The sequence below is a fragment of the Manis javanica genome, chromosome 10 (genome assembly GCF_040802235.1).
Source record: "Manis javanica isolate MJ-LG chromosome 10, MJ_LKY, whole genome shotgun sequence".
Lineage (NCBI taxonomy): Eukaryota > Metazoa > Chordata > Mammalia > Pholidota > Manidae > Manis > Manis javanica.
Genome location: NC_133165.1, coordinates 73,369,991 through 73,392,189, shown reverse-complemented (window position 1 = coordinate 73,392,189; position 22,199 = coordinate 73,369,991). Strand labels below are relative to the sequence as shown.

Here is a 22,199-nt window from a genome sequence, read left to right as displayed (position 1 = left end):
AGTAAACTTAACTAGAGTATTGATATTTTTAAATTTTTAAGTGTTTAATAGTTTCTGACTATAATTCCTAATCAAAAAATGTGTGTAATGATTTTTAAGACTTATTTCTAAAATTCATATTTTAAAAAAGATGTTTATAAACAAGAGTCTAAAACAGAAAAATGAGAATAGCTTTTTCAAATATTTAGACATAACACCCAAAACAAGTGTACATGGTTAGAAAATAGATCAAGCAATATAAAAGACAGTCCAAAAATAAATTCAATCTCAACAAGAGTTTTGTATGTGTTCACAATGGATCTATATATCGGCAGGAGAAAGATGAAATATTCAATAAATGATGCTGGGAGTAGCTCTGCTGTATCCCTGTTGCTGATGGATATAGCTCTGTTACAGCTATATTGCACTCTTCACACAAAAATGAATTACATATACTTTAAAGATTTATGTAAAAACAAAACTAGAAAATACTGGAAGAAAATATCAGAAAAAAATTCATACTCAGAAGCCTTTCTAATTATGGTACAAAGGCCAAAAGCCATAAAAAAGTCAAGAAATTTGACTATGTAATACAAAAGTACTTCATAGCAAAAAATACTAAAAAACAGACAAGTGACGAACTAATGTATTTACAATATATACCACAATTACACTTGTAGCAATTTCTACAGATTTGAAAAATAACAAATATAGAAGGATAGTCATTAAAACATTGTTTTTAACAGCAAAAATCAGAACCCTCCACATTTCATAACAGGGAATCAAGTAAAGTATAAAAGAAATACATATGCTATCATCTCAACCTGCAAATTTAAATATGGTAAAAACACCTATTTTTTCCAGAAGTGAAAACTTCTGGTTTATTGGTCAAACTTGGTCTGCTGCTTGTTTTCGTAAAGTTTTATGGGAAAATAGACATGCTCATTCATTTATATATTATCCTTTGCTGCTTTTGTGTTTTTTTATTTTTTCATTATAATATCAGAGTTGACCAGTTATGCCAGAGACTGGATGATCTAAAATACTCTCTGACCTTTTCTAGAAAGTTTACTGACCCTTGACTGACTCTATAAGCCTCATTCCCATTGCTACTGCTTTTGCTTAACATAAACGTTTTCTGAGCTTTCTGGATGATATCCAACTCCAAACAGCCAACAAGATTTATGTGAATCTTGTTAGAAACAGTAACTGTAGAAGTGACAGCTTTTTAAGATCAGATTTATTTATTCAGAGGCTTTTCAGACTTTTTAAAAAACACACAATCATCATAATCCCAGCTTCTCACAGGAAGGCTGGGGAATTTGGCTGCAGTTGGAGAGTGGTGAGGAGGAAGAAAGGTATGTTTTGAAAAGACCTCTCAGGTGACTGTGAAAGATCCCTTTCCTTTTTCCCATTCCCACCAAATAATAACACTTTGATCTGACATGGAAGAGAGTTAGGAAAACTAACATTAAACCTGGAACTAAATAACTAATGTATGCAAAGTAACTATGAGCTGTGTGAAAAAATATAAATTTTATGTAGAATTACCTATTTTAGGTGCCAAAATTTTGACTTAGACTTAATCAAAAAGTTGAAAGTATAACTCATTGATGAAGATGAGTGCATTCAATAACAAACTAGAAAGAACAGTTCTTAGAGATTTTCTAGCTAGGACATTGAATACACTTTTAAAAATCCCTAATAAAATGTCGTTAACTAGTAAAAGGCCTTTAAAGAAAACTAATATTAAGGTATTGAAATCTAAAATACAAATGAAAAAGCTATTATATCAGTTGAAAAAAATCACCTTCCACTCATCTACTTTTGCATTGACAGCTATCATGACTGGATCATCTTCTTCGTTTTTTGCTTTCAGAAGATCTGTAAGCTCCTGCACCTAAAAGGCAATCATTATTTTAAGAACTGTTGTACAATTTACACATTTGTTATATATGCATATTTACACATACATATTATACATATGCATTTATATGTTCACACCACAAATGCATGTTCATTATTGGAGCAGTTCTGTAGATAGAGGTGACATTTACAGGTTTCTGAATCTTTACAGTTGTATAATTATTTTTCATTCCTAGAAAATTTTATTTTTAAGTATTACTTTATTTTTCAAACAAATTTAATCCCATGTAAATAGTGAACATTGTGTTGATTTCTATGCTATTTGTAATATATTTATTTTAAGGCATAAAATTAAACTTTATAGTCCACAGGACTTCCACAAGTCATAAATAGAAAATCCCCATAACTATTAGCTTTGGAAGACTGTTGTATACACAATCCTTCAGGTACTGCCTACATACTATAAATGACGAGGATTACAAGGTATGTATAAGGAGATTAGAGAAACACATATGGACAAATATAGTACATGGCAACATACTACAGTATAAAATGATTTACTACAGTATAAGACAAAAATTCATATCCTACAAAGTACTTTCTAGTTTCAAATAAACAGTAATGATACAATATGAAGTCTATACAAATAAGTTAGTCTAACAGGAATTCTTACTTGAAGCTGATAATGATCATTTTCTTTCTTTAATTGGTCCATTATATTATCTGTCTGATGCACAATAGCTTTCATCCTATTATATTCATCAGTCATCTTCTCCATTTCCTGTACAGACTCTTCTAGATTTTTTCTCATTTCTTGATTCTGAACTTCAATTTTCTCATTAGCTTCTGTTAAAGTCTAAGAAAATTAAAGAAATGTGGTTAAAAAACAATTTAAGAAACTGCAATTTAAACTAAATGAAATTAAATGGAGTCATAAAAGTCTGCGGAAGAAAAGAAAATTCTTATAGATCTTTAGTTGCAATTGTTATTGACCAATTAAATCAAATTAAGCATCAAGAAAATTGTACATACAAAGCTTAGTTCTTAAACAATGTCTAAGATCAGCATATAAAAATAATGAATTTGCAAGATATTTGCAACTTCAAAGATGCAGCTTATGTTGTTACAAGTACATAGTTGTAGATTTATATTAAAGAATTTAAATGTAGGTTAAATGCTAGGTTTATATTATAATAAAATTAAAGATTTATAAGAATCATTGCCTTGAACTGACTTCCATCCATTTTACCTGTATTTCATCCAGATATTGAACAAGTTCATAGTTTTTTTTAGACAACTGTGATCGGTAGTCACTATCTTCTCCTCTTCTTGATAAAAGTGTTTCTTTTTGGGAATCTATCTGTTTCTGATAGTCAATAATATCCTGACGAAGCTGTTCATTCTGAAGGTAGACCGAACAATAGACTATTAAGAAACTATCCAACAAAATTTTATCTTCTCAACAGTAATCTTAAGATATATTTTTTTCCCCACATCTTTGCCACCTTTAAAACCTCACCTTTTTCTTCAGACGTTTGTTCTACAGAAAAGGACAGGAAAAGGTCATTAGAAATGAGAAAGCCAACATATAATGAAAAATAAGAATTAGAAATTAAAGAAAACAAAAAAGGTAAGTTTTAGAAGAATAAGATATTAAATTGGACAGTCAAAGAAAGCAGAAATATTAGTGATCAACCAAAACAAATAACATTTTGATTATGTTAAAAAGATAAGAACTCCTATAAAGATGTACAATGTACACACATTATTTGGCTCAGAAGAACCAAATAATCAGAACTTGTAAGACTTCATGAGAAACAGAAATTTTTAAAGGATGTGGGATAAAGTAAGAACAGTAAGACAGAAATTGAGTCATATATTCAATTAGCAAAGTAGCGAAGAATGGCTTATACAACAAAAAGCAAGATTTACCCATATAGACCTGAGACATGAATGTAGTACTTAACAGCCTTTTAATTTTATTAATGTTTTCTATTTTACCTATTAATTTGTTTTCAATTTCCCTGAGACAAATGCACATCATAAAATTAGCCAGTTTGAAAATATCAGTTACTTAAAAGATTCCAATTCTGGTAACAGTATAAATTTATAGAAACTTTTTTAACAAGTATCTTTGTATAACCAGCACAACTACTAAAATACTTTACCAACCTCTCTTCTTAATTTGCTGTTTTCATTTTCTGCCTCCTCATTTCGAAGAGCCAACTAAAATGGCAAAAATAAATAAAATAAAATTCAGCAGTAATTAAATATAAAACCAGGTTTTCAGCTTATCAATTTAAATTTTAAATTCTCTCCAATAAAGTAGACAATGTTTAACTACTAAGGACTTCATGTTGAACCAGGATATGAATTCATAAGCCAAAATTTTTAAAAACTAACCAAGGATTAGGAAGGATAAAACAGGTCGATCTTAAAAGATTAACATACCCCCCCAAACTCTAATGAAAGGATACAGAAACAAAAACAACAAACAAATTAATTACCCCTCTTGTCCCCATAAAGGGTAGTTTTCAGTCCAAGATCTTTATTACCTTGCAGTTCTTCTATGTCAGGGCTAGAATTCTCTTTCCTTTCAGCATTAAGTTACTTAGAAACATAATGGTTAAAAGGAAACAATCTGAAATCAGACTGGACTAGGTCTATGTCCCTTGCCTACTCATTTCTAGTGAAGTGTGAAAGTCATTTAACATCTCTTAAATCCAATTTTCTCATCTCATACGTTGATGTAAAAATTAAGTACAATATATATAAAGTCCCTAGCACAATGTTCAGTAATAGCATAAATTATGAAGTGTTCATTCTCTTCTCTGTATACAAATGATTTCATTTGTGACTCTTTTCTTTTGTTTCCCCAAACAGACAAATATTATAACAATTATCATGGATATTTTCACCTACTGTTTAAACTTTACCCCTCTTAGGGCCTTTCACTTTTCTGCTTTTTACTCTTATTCAAGAAGATAAAATCTCAACAGTGTACATCTATAATATATTTAAAAGTCTACAGTAATTATCCAAATGCAGTATGTGATTCTTGATGGAACCTTGGATATTGGGTGGGGGGGAATATGAAGGATATTATTAGGCCAATAGAGGAAATATGATTATGTACTAGATATTAGATGACAATACTGAATCAATTGATATTAATTTCCTGAATATGATAATTATACACTGGTTATCTTGGAGAAGAACCCTCTTTTTAGGGGAGACATGCAGAAATATTTCAGTGCAAAGTATCATGATATCTGCAATTAACTCTCAAATGACTTAGCAAACAGAGAGAAGAACATATTTGTGTGTACAAACATATTGGTGGAAAGATACAGGAAATGAGGCAAAATGTTGACAATTGGTGAATATATGAAGAGTATATGTATGTGTGTTTTTCTTACAATCTTTATGAAGATATGAATATTTTTAAAATAAAAAAGTTAAAGTTCATAATAAAATGTAAAGTACTCTACAAAGTTTGGACATTTATCTCCTACCATCATCATCAACACTGTCTCAGAGTTAGGAAATAGTCCCATCATGTTTTGAATTGGAAAATTTTAACAACAGAGATGTCCAGAACTTAATTCTGAAGAATTTAACACTACTGATATTCTTTTCCCTTTGTTTCTGAAATATCCTTCTTGATATTTGACCCTTTCTGTGCTGTTCCTTGAAGCACCTCTTCCTATTTCATTAGACATTTCTCAGAGATGGGCCTTACCATCACTTCCATGGCTTCAAGATCTATTGTTGATAACCCACAAATCCTCACTATCCACCAGTGTCAACTAATGAATTCCATATCCACAGATATCCTTTTTGGATATGGCCACAAGAACCTCAAACTCAACATGTACAAAACTGTTACACCTCTTGTGTACCAGAATTCTTAGTGAACAGCACTATCTACTTTTTTTTAGTGGCCCATCCAGAAGATTAGGTGGACTTGCCAATCTTCCCTCTCTGACAACCAATCATTCACTACATCCAATTACATCCACATGTCTAAACATGCCTCTGTCCCTTAATCCCCTCAGTCATTACTTCAGCCTATCATAAAGACTTGCCTCAATAATACAAATGTCCCTTTGCTATTCTTGGCTCCCTTCTATCCATTCTCTACAGAGCAGAGTAAACTTTAAAAATACAGATCTGATCATAATTATTCCTGTGTTCCAAATTCTTCATGGCGTCCTTTAGGAAAAGGGCCAAATTCCTCAGGAACTGACCTTCATTTCTCTCTCCAGAGTATCATGAATACTAAAACTGGTAAGTCAGAAAAGCACACTGGCTTTGAGCACAGACTCTGGAGTAAGTGTGGATTTGAATCATGGTTTTATCACCTATGAATTGTGCAACCTTGGGCAATCACTTACCCTTTCTGTGTCTCAGTTTCTTCATCTGTAGCATGGGGGAATGTCACCTATCTCATATGATAAGCATCAAATAAGGAATAATGAATTAATGCAAATTAAGTATCTGGTATATAGTAAGGACTCAACATTACCTAATTTTACCTATATTTCAGCCAAAATGAGTAACTGCAGTTCCCTGAATTCACTATACTCTTACATCTGGGTCTTAGCCAATGCCGTATCTTCTATTCGGGAATGCCTCTTCCTTAAATGCCATATACATCCTGTGCCCCTTGCCAGGCTAACTCTTACTTTAGGTTTCAGTTTCTAGATCACTTTCCGAACCTCAAGATTGACTTAGGTATCCTCCTCCAGAGTATCCCAGAGCATTCTTACATCCTTATGTATGTCCAGAGTATTATATTATCCCTGTGTTACATTTATTGATGGTGAATATCATTGAGAAGCAGAATATCATTGAGAAGCAGAATATCATTGCTCACTGCATTCCTAGTACCTAATAGTCTCTGGCATACTGTAATAACTCACTAAAACTGAGTAACTGGTTAAGAGCAAAGAAGAAATTGACAAAGTAACTCCTACCCATATTCCATCTTGATTTTATTTCCACCTAGCAGCTGAAAAGGTACATAGGCCATATAGTCAAGTTGTCTGTGTATATGCCCATGAATTGAGATAGTACTCTGAGATACGACTAGCCAGGGTAGTCCTTATTAACTAAGGTTGTATGATATGAATGATAAGAAGTTGACTAACATATGGGCTACCAGAATAACAACAGTCCACAAAACCACACAGACATCCAACTAACAAGCAATTCTATTACTTCACACCTGTTTGGATTATTTATGATTACTAAGAAATCCTTAGGCCTATTACATTTCACTGAGTCAACTAAACAGATAATCCTCTAAGAGCTAATTTCTATTCTTTAGGTGGCATCAGTCCACACTTTTATTATCAGAGAAGTTGTGAAGCTAGCTCACTTTTACATGACTCTTCTAAATTACAAAGATAGACATAGCAAGAACACGATGCTTTTCCTTACAAACCAAATTTTGACAGATTCTCTTTCAATAGCATATCACCTTATAATCATTGTTTACTTAAAATTTATAACCCTCTATTTCCAAGAGAACAATGGACAAAAGAGGATTATTAAGATGTACTGCAACACTGGACTTTCAAAGGAAAAAAGATAGAAAAAGCTTCTTGGGACCCGGGATGGGACAGTCACATGAGGATATTCTGTACTAAGCTTACTGACAGCTGAAGCAAGATAGAAGCGTTATTTTCTGACAGGAAATACAGATTTACCTGCAAAAAAAATTTTTTTTTCCTCTAACTAAAGTGAACGTTGCATAAATTTTATAAATAACAGGGAACATGAGAGGTAATAAACTATGCTTGTATATAAGATGGAATGTCATGACTTAAACTATGCATTCATTGATTTACAAATGCTGGGATTAACTTTTTAAGAACCTATATATTACATAAAGTGAGGGACACTTGAAAACAAGTAATCTGATCATTATTGAACAACAGTAAAAGATTAATTTCCAAGCTTCTACAATAAATTAGTAAAATAGGTATCTTTTTCTCCAAAATAAGTTATGGCAAATAAGGAAATTATTTATTTTTAAATGCCTATTAATTTCTTCATACTATTATTCCAGACCGAATCATCAACTTTGAGTGAACAATTCTAACATCCTGAGAAAAATGCACCTGCAAATATAAAATACTACTTGCCAAGCCATATTTACTTGAAGTACCTGATCCATTTTATTTTAAACATAAAATGACAACATGAACAGTGATGGAAAACTTAGATCACATTACACATCAATTTTCACATAAAATACGTAAATATAAAAATTAGTATTATTGCCAGTAATTATAAAAAGCATAATCAGGTATTATTTTTAGGTAACGTGAACAGTTAATGTTCACTGGAAAAGGGCCTTACTTGTTCATTAACTTTCTTCTCTTTCTCCAATTCCTTTTCCATGTCTTCTAATTCTTTATCCTTCTGTTCCAACTGCTTTTCAAGTTGGCGAATTTCATCACGTAAAAACCGAGTGTCACGTCCACCTGCAGACTGCTGTGCCATCTTAAAAGAATAAACCAAAAGTATACATTAATCCCATTAGAATTGGAGATTCAAAGGAATCAATAAGAAATTGACTTTAAATTTATATTATAATCAGCATCAGATGCTTAAAATCATTAGCTTAGGGACCTGTTTTTAAAACTTAGGTTATTTAAGCTTTAGTTAGCAGGCTGACAACCTCTTAAAGTTTTCCTGAGGCTCCCAGAGTGATGAACTGACCATCAATCACTCAGGCTGTGTTACAGCCACTGAACTACAGGCACCAGGCTAAGAACAAAGGGGATGAACTATCTAGGTTAACGGAAATGTTCTTTGCAGTGTACATTATGGTAGCCATGATTTATATGTGGCTAAAGAGAACTTGAAATGTGGCTGGTGCAACTAAATAATGGAATTTTTAATTTTAATTGTAATGAATTTAAAAGTAAATAGGCACAAGTGGTTAGTGCTACCATACTGGACAGCCCAGACTAAGATTATCATTAAAATCCTGTGGCAGACTAATCCATTTTGCTTCATATACCTGTTATTTGTAGTCATCGTCAGAGACATCAAATCTGTTGGTCATATAACCTGTCTCACACTCACCTCTTCCCTCTACATTTCTTTTACTCCTCTACATTTACTAAAACTTCATCACTTTCTCTCCTTCTCAAAGCTTTCCACTGTGCTCTCGAAAATCCTCTTCCATGGAAAAGTTGTTATATCCTCAGCCCTTTTGCTGAATAATCCTCTCCATCTCCTTCCCTTAGCTGCAATTTGGCTCCTTTCATCTACAAATACCTTTGGAATCCTTTCAATTGGGAGATGTTCGTTCTTTCGCATTTCACAGACCTCAGGGTCAACAGAAGGTACTGGTTTACCACGACCTGCAACTTCGAGGCTATCATTCCTTCACTACCCTGCAAAAATTCCAGCTGCTGTGAATCTCACATGATATTCACATCAGATCGATCCCTGCCTACTCCTGGTAGCACAAACTACCAACTTCCTAGTCATTACCTCTCAAAATTAATTGAATTCACTAAAACCTCCTACAGCCATGCCCACACCAGGCAGGTCCTTGTTCCAGCAGAAACATACTCTCAATTATTTCTGGAATATCAACATTCTAACCTCACAGGGCCCCCTGATCCTTTCCTCCTTTCTAATCTCTCCCTACCACTCCAGTCTTGATTTCCTTGCCTATTTGGCAAAGATTTCATAATCATCTATACACTACTTTCTTACCAATATCTCCAACTCCCTGGCTAACAGAATCGATCCAACTTCATAATTCATTTAGTAAATACTTATTGATTGTAGTTGGTATTTTCCTACAAGCAGGATACACAGTAGAGAATCAAAAATAACATCTAAGTTCATAGAATTAACGAAATAATCAGGATTTGAACTAAACTTGTCTGACTCCAGATATCCTAATTTCTAGCTCATTTCCCAAGATTTTTGAAGTTTTACCTGACTTCTTAAAGTTTGACCATACATCTACCAACTCTTATTTTTAGATGACCTTCTCTACAACCTCTCAATTTCCAGTCACTAAACCTACAAACATAAAAGCTCTGTACATACCCCTTATTCCTCCCTTCCTATTACAAAGGAAGGTTCTTCCTTTTTCCAAAGGCTAATCCACTTGTATTAGTTTGCTTCCCACATTCTCAAGAATCTCAATGTATTCAGTTCCTTAACACTACATTCATACTTTGGCTCTTGGCATGTTCAAAAGCTACTTGTTCCTACTTGTTTTACCACACCCTTCTGTCACTATTCCTCAAGTTTCCGCATGCCTCCACTTAGCCTCAGTTACTAGTATTCCTTCTGTCTACTTCTCTAGACTATAAACTCCATGCAATTATTGAATGTTTTTATTTTGTTCACAATTGGATGCTCAATCCTTAGAATTTAAGGTATATGAAGGCATGTAATACATGCTGCACAAATAATTATGAGCACAGTATCATTCTTGTGACTTCTCTAGCCAATAATAAAATTTTAAAGTATTAATTCAAAATCATACAAGTAACAATACATCCTAAGGAATACAAAAGAACATACCTCCAGTTCATTTTCCAGTTTCATTACTTTAGTTTTTAATTGGTTTTCTATTAAAAAGAAAAGATAAATGTTTCAATTGCCCACATTTGTCTCAAAACAAGCTTTTAAATAAACATCAACAAGATAATAAAATTATTCTTTTCGTAGATCCCATCATGATTATAGTAATATGGCAACATAAGAGAAAATAACTATTTTATACTTGGGACATGAAAATAGGGGCTCTAGAAATATCTTTCAAAATCAATTGAGTCTCACATTTTAGAGATAAACCTAATTTTCTATTTCTTAATGAATAAACGGAATACACTATTAAACATCACAATAGACTTTATTTTCCCAAGGTACCCACCAAATTTTGCTTGCTCTTCTCCAGCCTTTTCAACTTCTTCTAAAGCTAGCTCTACCTCTTGAGCTTTCATCTAAACAACCAAAAAAAGGGTTATATCAATATGCCTTGACACTAGAAGGTAAGCAATGAAAATAAGTATTTTTTTCATTTGCTATCCCAGTACTTACCGACTGTAAAGCCTGGCACACATGAAGACTTCTAGTAAATATTTGTTGAATTAACAGACAATTTTCTTAAGGATATAATTTCTAGATTCCTAACAGTTTGAAACATCTTTGATTCATCTTTATGTCTCAAATCTTATCTTTAGTATTGTAACTTTTCCACTTTTTTCTCTTCTAATTGTCAGTGTTATAGTCTATAATTTTATGTCTAACCTCCTTCATACCATTGTATTGCAATAGCTTCAAGTCCCTTCAATTTGTCCTATTAACACACCTAGTTTTATCTACTTAAGGTATATTTTTGTTATATATCAACTATTGCTCAGGAAACTTCAGTGGCTCCTTATTGCTGACACCCTGAGATACACCTTTAAAGCCCTTGAAAGGCTATTCCAAATTATACCCAACTTTTGTTTTCTCCACAATCTGCTATAAATTTTATGCACTTTTCTCCTCAAAAGCAAAGAGTAAGCATATTTTCTATTCCCAGTTTTCATTTATGGTAACCTCCAGCTCTACAATCCCTTAACATTTTACCACTGCTTTCTACTTACCTAGAACTACTCATCAGTCTTTGCCCTGTATTAAGTCTTCTCACACCTAACCTCTTCCCTTTCTAACAAATCTATATAGTTAGTCATCTGTATTTTTCATTTCGACCTCAAGATTACCATTAACATAACTAACACAGGACCTCTTCATGTTATTTTTAAACATACCCATTCTGTTTCCCCTACACATTCTTTAAAGAACTTTAGAACAGAAACTAGCAATGTTCTGCACACAACTCGTGATCCATGTGTGAAGATATCTTATTTTTGAGAGGTGCCTAAGACATTACAGAGTTCTTTAAAAGAGATTATTATTCATGAAATTTCCTCTAATAGTCAAAGCTATTGTTAAAACCTACTGCATACAAACCTTCATTAGTGACTGAGTAATTCTGAAAACGTGTATCACATTTTCTTGACTTTCATTTTTTAGCTCATTTACTTCCACCTAAGTAAACAGAAAAGCAACCATTTTACACTTTATAAATAACACCTAAACAAAATATAAAAACTTACAGTTGTAAGAGTCAGTGATTTCAGGGACAAGATTAATCATAGTTGTATGTATATATCTATGCATTATTTATTAAGTACCTTAGATAAAGAAATCAATAAATTATCTGCCAATTCTTCTTGACGAGGAAGGTCATCTGGGTCAACTTTCATGATTTCTTTCCAGTTTATATTAGGGGCCATCTTGAATAATTTCACTGTGCTTTACCTTCTGTAACAAAACAGGCAGGTATTAGCATTTTCAAGGTAAAAACATTACTGCTTTTACAGCAATCTGCAGTTTTTACATATTACATCTATGGTGTTAGCGAAGAGCTAAGGCTCCTTAACCGCATAGCAGGTAAGTGGGCAAAATAATCCTCATCAAAATTACAGCAATTAGCACAAACCATCAGATATTGTACTGGCTAAATAAACAATGACGATTTCCTTTCTAAAACTAATTTAGGTCAGAACTAAGCTTGAGTCCCCTCCTCCACGTCCCCATACCGACGCGTGCGAACATCTAAGGGTGCCAAACCCGGGGATCCTTGGAAGGCTGAAAATGATCCCTGATTCGGAGAAACTGAAACTAAGGGTAAAATTAAAAACTACGGTAATTACCGATTCAAATGAGTGCAGTTGGGCCGGGGAAATCACAGGTGAAGCTAGAAGAAGGCAGACGGACTGCAGACCAAAGACTAAAGGGGTCGGGAAACTGAACTGTTGCACCGGGCCCTGAGGCTTAAGGAACCTGCATGGGAAGGAACTCTCTGCTCCCGCTCACCAACATCCACCTACCTACACCAAGCCTGACAACCAGCAGCGGTGTCTCATCTACTGCAGCCCCCGAGCCCGGCCCCGCCGCCCCGCCTGACCGCTCCCTAGCGCGGTGACACCGAACTCTAGATCCTGCCACCTGGTTCAGAGCAAGTGATAGCGGCGACGGCTGCTAGGCGACCCCATTTCCCACCCCGCCAAGGCCGGGCAAAGGCCCCGGATGCAAGTTGAGCCTACATTTCACGACGGTGGATAATGCTTTACGTTTAGACTCCCCTGCGGGGTCCCTGTATTCTCTGGCAAAGACTGTAGAAGGCGCGGGATGAGGACTCCAAATTCCAGAGTGCACTGCTCCCTGGAGTTTTGTGCATGCTGGGAGCTGAAGTCTCTGGGAAGAGGAGGGAGGCCGTCCCGGCGTGCAGTGCGGCGGGCTGAGCCTGTACCGGGGCGCTTGGGGAAGGAGCTGGAGGCGGGAGGTGCAGGGCTCAGGCGCGTCTCCGCTGGTGACCTGAGTGCCGTAGACGATGACTGCGATTCCTAAGGCGCTGCCCGCCGGACCGCTCTTCCTGAGGTTTCCCTAAGCCATCTCCTAGGGAACAACTCCCAGGTGAGGTGGGACTGCTGGTCAGCGGCGGGGGTGGAGTTGAGGGGAGCGGTCCCGGCTTCGAGAAGCGCGGACCGTGTGGGCGGAAGGACTCGGTCCCCGTGTAGAGGTGGGAAAAGCCCGTCTTCTCCTTAGACGTTTGCAAGTGGTACTCCAGGGGGTCCCCTCTGTAAGGGGGGAAAAAAAAGTTTTAGTTTTTTTTTTTGCTGTCAGAATCCACTCCGTAAGTGGAGTGGGGGCCGCGCAGCCAAGATCGTGGTTTGGTGTAAATGAAGCATTGAGTAGAGGGCATCTCATTCTCCGATACCGCCTGCCTTTCTTGTAGCACCATTGTCTTCGCGAACTGGAGGACTTTAAGGTTGAGGAGCTAGGATAGAGCGAAGGCTCTAGAGAGAAGAGTTTAGAATTTGTCCCAGCTAACTGCTGGGAGTGGAGAGAGACGAAGGGGCCTCAATTGTCACCAGTCCTATGCTGTAACCTCCTTGGTTACTAAGTGTGTCCCTACATGAAAGTGCCTGCTCAGGTGTTTGCAGCTCTTCTCGTGCAAGTGTTGCTCATCCCTCTGTTCTCAGCCGTTCTGGAGTAAAATATGCCACTAGGTAACTTCCTTCAGCTGTAGATTTGAAATCTAAATGACATTTTCCACTGGTTGGACAAGCGCCTCTCATCTTTACCTTTTTTTTTTTTTTAAAGAACTTAAAAAATATAATTGACAGTAGACATTCCTTTTGAAAATAAAAAAAACAATAGTGGATAACTCCAGAACACGTGTTTGGGTAAAACAAGAAATAGCTCAGTAGAAAATAAAAACAGTACTGATTTTGTGAGGTATTTTCAAGACATTCATCAGATTTGAAACTATGGTAATTTTTTTAATACTTTACTGAGAGATTACATCCAAGTATCGTTCATTATTATTTTTTACCATGCTATACGTTACATCCCCAGGACTAGTCTTGTCTTTTTCTGACTTACTTTACTTAGCATAATTCCCTCAAGGCCCATCCATGTTGTTGCAAATGGCACGATTTCATTCTTTTTTAAGGCTGAATAATATTTCATTGTGTATATACACACATTTTCTTTATACATTCATCTGTTGACAGAGACTGAGGCTATTTCCATGTCTTGTCTGATATAAATAATTCTGCAGTGAATATGGGGTACAGATATCTCAAGGTAGTGATTTCGTTTCTTTCGTATTATGACCAGAAGTGGAATTGCTGGGTAATGTGGTAGTTATGATTTTAATTTTTTGAGAAATCTCCGTACTGTTTTCCAGAGTGGCTGCACCAGTTTACACTCCTACCATCAGTGCCTGAGGGGACCCTTTTCTCCACATCCTTACCAACACTTGTTATTTCTTGTCTTTTTGATAATAGCCGTTCTGACAGGTATGAGGTAAATATGTCATTATGTTTTGATTTGCATTTCCCTGTGATTAGTGACTTTGAGCATCTTTTCAGGTGCATGTTAGCCATCTGTATGTCTTTTGAAAAATGTTCAGATCCTCGGCTCATTTTTAAATTAGATTGTTTTTTGTTACTGAGTTGTGTGAGTACTTTATATATTTGGGTAATAACCCCTTGTCAGAAAGATGATTTGCAAATACATTCTCCCATTCTGTAGGTTGCTTTTTCATTTTGTTGGTGGTTTTCTTTGCTGTGTGAAGCTTTTTAGTTTGTTGTAGTCCCACTGGTTTATTTTTGTTTTTGTAGCCTTTGCTTTTGGTTTCAAACCCAAAAAATCATTGTCAAGGAGCTAACCCCTGTATTTACTTGTAGGAGTTCATGTTTTCAAGTTTTATGTTCAGGCTTTAATCCATTTTGAGTAAATTTTTATGAGTACTGTAAGATAAAGTCCTAGTTTCATTGTTTTGCATGTGGCTCTCCAGTTTTCCATTGATCAGAAAGACTAGCCTTTCTTCATAATGTATTCTGGTCTTTTATTTCCAGGCTTTCTATTCTGTTCTACCTGTGTGTGTGTGTGTGTGTGTGTGTGTGTGTGATGCGTGTGTGATGCCAATACCATATTCTGTTCTACCCGTGTGTGTGTGTGTGATGCGTGTGTGATGCCAATACCATATTCTGTTCTACCCGTGTGTGTGTGTGTGTGTGTGTGTGATGCTCATATTCTGTTCTACCCGTGTGTGTGTGTGTGTGTGTGTGATGCCAACACCATATTCTGTTCTACCCGTGTGTGTGTGTGTGTGTGTGTGTGATGCCAATACCATACTGTTTTGATTACTACACTGTCATTATCCCATTAAATCTTCGTAATAATCCATTGTAAAAGGTGCTTATATTGTCCTCATTTTCCAACGAAGTTAAGAAATTGGGGATTGGAGTGGGTTTATGCTGTGCTCAAACTTAAATGGTGTAATTGAACAGAGATCTTTCTGGCTGGAAGACATTTTCTTAACAGTTATGCTGTCTTCTAGGCATGCTGGGAACCCTATTTGTAAAGTGCTTCTTCAGTCTTGTTATCTATAGTAAATATATTCTTATTATGTAACTTTGTTTACTCAATAATTTGAATTACATATTCCTTATTTAGCAGGGGAAGTTAGGGATAAAATCTAATAAATCTTGAGCACATATAATGTCATATACTATGTTTAAAACTGCGTATTTATTTTCATAGTAGGAACCTGTTACAGCACCTTGTTTTTCCATTCTTTATAACTATTATTTTCCATTTATTCATTTACTAGTTTTGTTTGGTCACTATTGGCCTTTTCTACACTTGCTCCCCTCACATTTATATTCCCAGCAACTCAGGTTACCTGGTCAAATGGTAAATTTTATTCTCATTTTTCTGAAGTGAAAACAGGTTCAGAGAAACCAAGTAATTTCCTAATAGTTAATGAAGGTAAGATTGTAACCCAAAGTCATGACTAAATGCAAAATCTTGCTTAAATTTCATTCTTTTGCTCATTCTAATATTTTTGAGCTTGTATATCACGCTGCACACTGGAGATAAGCAGGATACAAGTTATCTATGGTATAAGTCCTAATGCACTGTAGTATATTTGTAGCTAACTGAATAAAATTTAGCTCAAGTTCAGTCACTCACTATATAATTTTGCAGAAAATTGCTTAAACTTGCCATTATTTTTTCATCAAATTTTCTGCATGAGTCAATTTTTACCAAGAGAAAGGATTTATGTGACAATTTTATAAATGGTCTCACTACTGGAACACTTGTCTGGACTTGCATTCTTTCTTCTCTGTGGTTTTATGAGCAGTTTTATCTGACTAAAATTACTTCACAGGAAAGTCTTGACCTTTATAATTGCTTCATCTGTTCTCTGTACCAGTCAACGTATATTCCATTCACTTTTTTGCTGCCTTATCGAGAAAATGAATGATAACCTACTTCTTAAGCACCTAATGCAAAACATGGCCATGAGAAATTTAAAATCCACTATTTGTAGTAAATGTTCCATTTTGCTGTGTTCTCAGGGAGAGAAATCAGTGTGCAGCAAGCCACCACTTGTCTTCTGTGGACATGAAAAGACTGGAAAGATGAGTTGTCCTTGGGAATGCAGACTTTGCAGATGCTGCAGGCCAAAGTTTTACAAACTTTAATAAAGTATATTAGGTTGTTTTTATTAAAATAGTTAAAATCATGAAATTATTGAACTGAGAGGACTTAACTTTCCAAGCTAAATATCCCAGATCCATGTAGTTCTTCTACAGGTTAATTTTTCCACAATTGTACTGTTGGATTATTAGAAAAAGTGGGCACTCAGTACAATTCTGTTGAGGAATTATATTAAGTTCTGGATCTCTGTAATGTAGCTCATGAGTGATTTTCAATTGCAGTTGGATTTTTTGCACATATTTAGTGACATTTCACTTTTTTAAGCAAACATAAATCAGTCATCCCATCTATTCAGAATATGTGTTTCCTGTAGGGAAAATGCAAATTTCTGTAGGCAGGATCCTCACCTGACCCTAATCTACTTGCCCACTGCACACACGTACAATGCTCACAGGCATGTGCTTGCACATGTGTTGGCAATGAGCCTTTATAGGAGCTCCACCCAGTGCTGCGTTGGGTTGGCAGAGACAGAAGCTCAGGGGAATTGCAAACTTGACACTTGCAAATGTGATTCTAGTACTCGACCTGCCACTGTGAGAATAAAGCTTGGTATTAACCCTTTTATGTCCAACATTCTGTTGTCATCGCTCCGTCTCAGCGAATCCAGAGTGAACTTGCTCAGAGGTGAAATCCCCGTCTGGAGCAATGGTTGTGAATATGCTTGTATGCTTAGAAAAAGAGCTGAAGTTTCCAGTTTTAGTATATTCATGTGGCTATAAAGTACCTTAGATTAGGTAGTTTATAAACAATGGGAATTTATTTCTCATAGTTCTAGAGGCTAGGAAGTCCAAGATCAAGGAAAGCATCCACAGTATCTGTGTCTGGTGACAGCCCCCTTCCAGGTTCATAAAAGGTATCTTTTTGTTGTATCTTCACAAGGCAGGAGCAAGGGATCTCTCTGATACCTCTTTTATAAGGGCACTCATCCCATTGGTGAGGGTGCTGCTCTCATGACCCAATCATCTACGAAAGGCACCACCTCCAAATACTATCACATTGCATATTAGAATTTAACATGATTTTGGGAGGATACAAACATCCAGTCTATCATTTTTGCGACCAACATTTAACAATGATGTGCTACATTGTACAGTAATGACCCCTGTGAATGGGCTTCCCTCTGTCTATGCCTTTATGTAACCCTCTCCCCTTTGCTGGCCTCTGCCCTTACAAGTGGCTCTTTTGGACATAACTTAGGATGACTCCAAAACTGAGCTCATGACATGCATAAGAACTAGCTCCCTCTCCCTTTCTCTCATAAAATACTTGGAAACTCTTGAAAAATTCTGTTACCTTGGCTCTTGAGACCTCTTCCACATTGATTCTGGGTTTGCCTTGCTTGATGGATAGTAAAAAATATGCATTAAGCAGAGACTTGAAAGGGGTTTGTGCATTAAGACGCCCTCCTGAGAGCATCATTTAAGAAGTTCAGGTTAATCTACAGAGTATGACCTTAAGTAGCAGAGACAAGCTTTCCAAGCTGAGACCTGTTCCTTTTAGATATCCATCCTTAATTAAGCAGAAGAACTGTAAGTGCATGAATGACCACACACACAACCAGCAGAACTATATGTATGTGTATATCATTTATAAAGTATCATTGATATACAATTTTATAAAGGTTTCACATGAATAAGATTGTGGTTTCAGCATTGACCCATATTATCAAGTCCCCACTGCCCCCCCAACCTATTGCAGTCACTGTCTGTCAGTGTAGTGAGATGATATAGAGTCACTAATTGATTCTCCCTGCTGTACTGCCTTCCCCGTGATCTGCCTATATAGTAAGTGTTAGTTATAGTGCGCCTTAATCCTTTTCTTCCCCCTTCTCATCCACCCTTCCCAACCCCTGCCCTTTGGTAACCGCTAGTCCCTTCTTGGAGTTTGTGAGTCTGCTGCCGTTTTGTTTCTTCAGTTTTTCTTTGTTGTTATATGCCACAAATGAATGAAATCATTTTGTACTTGTCTTTCTCTGCCTGGCTTATTTCACTGAGCACAGTACCCTCTATCTCCATCCATGTTGTTGCAAATGGTAGGATTATTTTCTTTTTATGGCTGAATAATGTTCCATTGTGTGTATGTACCACCTCTCCCTTATCCATTCATCAACTGATGGACACTTAGGTTGCTTCCATGCCTTGGCTATTGTAAATAGTACAGCAATAAACACAGAGGTGCATATGTCTTCTTGAATCAGGGATTTTGTTTTCTTCAGGTATATTCCTAGGAGTGGAATGACCGGATCAAATGGTATTCCTATTTTTATTTTTTTGAGGAACCCCCATACTGCTTTCCACAATAATTGAACTAATTAATGTTCACATCAACAGTGTAGGAGGGTTCCCCTTTCTCTGCATCCTCGCTAACATTTGTTGTTTCTTGTCTGTTGCATGTTGGCCATCCTAACTGGTATGAGGTGATATCTCATTGAGGTTTTAATTTTCATTTCCCTGGTGATTAGCGATGTAGAGCATCTTTTCTTTTCATGTGCCTGTTGGCCATCAGAATTTATTTCTTGGAGAAGGGTCTGTTCAGATCCTGTGCCCATTTTTTAATAGGGTTTTTTTTTTTTTGGTGTTGAGGCATCTGAGTTCTTTATATATTTTGCATGTTAACCCCTTATCAGATAAGTAGTTTATAAATATAGTCTCACATATTGTAGGATGCCTTTTTTTTTCTGCTGTTGGTGTCCTTTGCTATACAGAAGCTTTTTAGTACGATGTAGTCCCATTTGTTCATTTTTTATTTTGTTTCCCTTGCTGGAGGAGATGTATTCAGAAAAAAGTTGTTCATGTTAATATTCAAGAGATTTTTGCCTATGCTTTCTTCTAAGAGTTTTATGGTTTCATGACTTACATTCAGGTCTTTGATCCATTTCAAGTTTACTTTGTGTATGGAGTTAGACAGTAATCCAATGACATTCTCTTTTTTTGTTCTTTTTATTTTGTTATCCTTAATATACAATCACATGGGCAACATTTTGTCCAGTTTCATTCTCATACATACTGCTGTCCAGCTTTGCTGAAGAGGCTGTCTTTTCTCCATTGTATATTCATGGCTCCTTTATTGGATATTAATTGACTGTATATGTGTGGATTTATATCTGGGCTCTCTATTATATTCCATTGATCTATGGGTCTGTTTGTGCCAGTACCAAATTGTTTTGATTGCTGTGGCTTTATAGTAGACCTTGCAGTCAGGGACCATAATCCCTTCCTTTATTCTTGCTTCTCAGGATTGCTTTGGCTATTTGGGGTCTTTTGTGGTTCCATATGAATTTTAAAACTATTTGTTCTAGTTCATTGAAGAATGCTGTTGGTATTTTGATAGGGATTGCATTGAATCTGTATATTGCTTTGGGCAGGATAGCCATTTTGATGATATTAATTCTCCCTAGCCAAGAGCATGGGATGAGTTTCCATTTATTAGTGTCCTCTTTAATTTCTTTCAAGAGTGTTTTATAGTTTTCAGGGTATAGGTCTTTCACCTCCTTGGTTAGGTTTATTCCCATGTATTTTATTCTTTTGGATATAATTGTAAATGGAGTTGTTTTCCTGATTTCTCTTTCTGCTTGTACATTGTTAGTATATAGGAATACAAACGATTTCTGTGTATTAATTTTGCATCCTGAAGCTTTGGTAAATTCATTTTTTCTTGTAGTTTTTCAGTGGATTCTTTAGGACTTTCTATGTACAATATCATGTCATCTGCAAATAGTGACAGGTTTTCTTATTCCTTACCAGTTTGGATGCCTTTGATTTCTTTTTTGTTGTCTGATTGCAATGGCTAGGACCTCCAGTACTATGTTGAAAAAAAGTGGGGAGAGTGGGCATCCTTCTCTTGTTCCCCATCTTAGAGTAAAAGCGTTCAGCTTTTCACTGTTAAGGATGATGTTAGCTGTGGTTTGTCATATATGGCCTTTATTATGTTGGGGTACTTGCCCTCTATACCCATTTTGTTAAGAGTTTTTATCATGAATGGATGTTGAATTTTATCAAATGCTTTTTCAGCATCTGTTGAGATGATCATGTGATTTCTGTCCTTTTTGTTGTTGTGGTGTATGATGTTGATTGATTTTTGAATATTGTATCATCCTAGCATCCCTGGATAAATCCCACTTGGTCATGTGAATGACTTTATTTATTCATCTATTTATCAGTCTATCTATCTATCTATCTATCTATCTATCTATCTATCTATCTATCTATCTATGTACCTACCTACCTATTTATTTATTTATTTATTTATTCATTTTGTTATCATTAATCTACAATTACATGAAGAATATTATGTTTACTAGACTCCCCCCTTCACCAAGTACCCCCCAAAACCCCATTATAGTCACTGACCATCAGCGTAGAAAGATGCTGTAGAATCACGTCTTCTCTGTGTTGCACATTCCTCCCTATGCCCACCCCACACTATACATGCTAATGGTAAGGCCCCCTTTCTATCCCCCACCCCGCTTATCCCTCCCTTCCCACCCATCCTCCCCAGTCCCTTTCCCTTTGGTAACTGTTAGTCCATTCTTGGGTTCTGTGATTCTGCTGCTGTTTTGTTCCTTCAGTTTTTCTTTGTTCTTATACTCCACATATGAGTGAAGTCATTTGGTACTCCTCTTTCTCCACCTGGCTTATTTCACTGAGCATAATACCCTCTAGCTCCATCCATGGTGTTGCAAATGGTAGGATTTTTTTTCTTCTTATGTCTGAATAATATTCCATTGTGTATATGTACCACATCTTTATCCATTCATCTACTGATTGACACTTAGGTTTCTTCCATTTCTTTGCTATTGTAAATAGTGCTGAGATAAACATAGGGTTGCATCTGTCTTTTTCAAACTGGGCTGCTGCATTCTTAGGGTAAATTCCTAGAAGTGGAATTCCTGGATCAAATGGTATGTCTATTTTGGGCATTTTGAGGAACCTCCATACTGCTTTCCACAGTGGTTGAACTAATTTACATTCCCACCAGCAGTGTAGGAGGGTTCCCCTTTTTTCACAATCTCGCCAACATTTGTTGTTGTTTGTCTTTTGAATGGTAGCCATCCTTATTGGTGTGAGGTGATATCTCATTGTGGTTTTAATTTGCATTTCTCTGATAACTAGTGATGTGGAGCATCTTTTCATGTGTCTGTTGGCCATCTGAATTTCTTATTTGGAGAACTGTCTGTTCAGCTCCTCTGACCATTTTTTAATTGGATTATTTGATTTTTGTTTGTTGAGGTGCATGAG

At 35.9% G+C, this 22,199-nt stretch overlaps 2 protein-coding genes across 6 annotated transcripts in view; one reads left to right on the top strand and one right to left on the bottom strand.

The window, feature by feature from the left end:
- Positions 1-12,968, bottom strand: part of CEP290 (centrosomal protein 290) — an 84,193-nt gene extending 71,225 nt beyond the window's left edge. The window contains exons 1-11 of one of the 3 annotated variants that reach the window (XM_073213343.1): positions 12,597-12,968; positions 12,075-12,204; positions 11,851-11,928; positions 10,766-10,835; positions 10,414-10,460; positions 8,215-8,358; positions 4,018-4,071; positions 3,365-3,385; positions 3,095-3,247; positions 2,519-2,701; positions 1,790-1,879 (exon numbers count right to left, since the gene is read on the bottom strand). In XM_073213343.1, coding sequence (XP_073069444.1) covers positions 1,790-1,879; positions 2,519-2,701; positions 3,095-3,247; positions 3,365-3,385; positions 4,018-4,071; positions 8,215-8,358; positions 10,414-10,460; positions 10,766-10,835; positions 11,851-11,928; positions 12,075-12,176 — 942 coding nt within the window. In that variant the 5' untranslated portion in view covers positions 12,177-12,204; positions 12,597-12,968. The remainder of the gene's footprint in view (positions 1-1,789; positions 1,880-2,518; positions 2,702-3,094; positions 3,248-3,364; positions 3,386-4,017; positions 4,072-8,214; positions 8,359-10,413; positions 10,461-10,765; positions 10,836-11,850; positions 11,929-12,074; positions 12,205-12,596) is intronic. The other 2 variants (XM_073213345.1, XM_073213344.1) reach the window with 2 other exon arrangements.
- A 202-nt stretch (positions 12,969-13,170) lies between these two features.
- TMTC3 (transmembrane O-mannosyltransferase targeting cadherins 3) overlaps positions 13,171-22,199 on the top strand; it is a 72,612-nt gene continuing 63,583 nt past the window's right edge. Inside the window, exons 1-2 of one of the 3 annotated variants that reach the window (XM_073213341.1) lie at positions 13,171-13,359; positions 14,639-14,750. Coding sequence is in view for 1 of the 3 variants with exons in the window: in XM_073213340.1 (XP_073069441.1) it covers positions 14,753-14,757 (5 nt within the window). In the remaining 2 variants the exon portion in view is untranslated. Of the gene's footprint in view, positions 13,360-14,638; positions 14,758-22,199 lie in introns of all 3 variants that reach the window. The other 2 variants (XM_073213340.1, XM_037024727.2) reach the window with 2 other exon arrangements.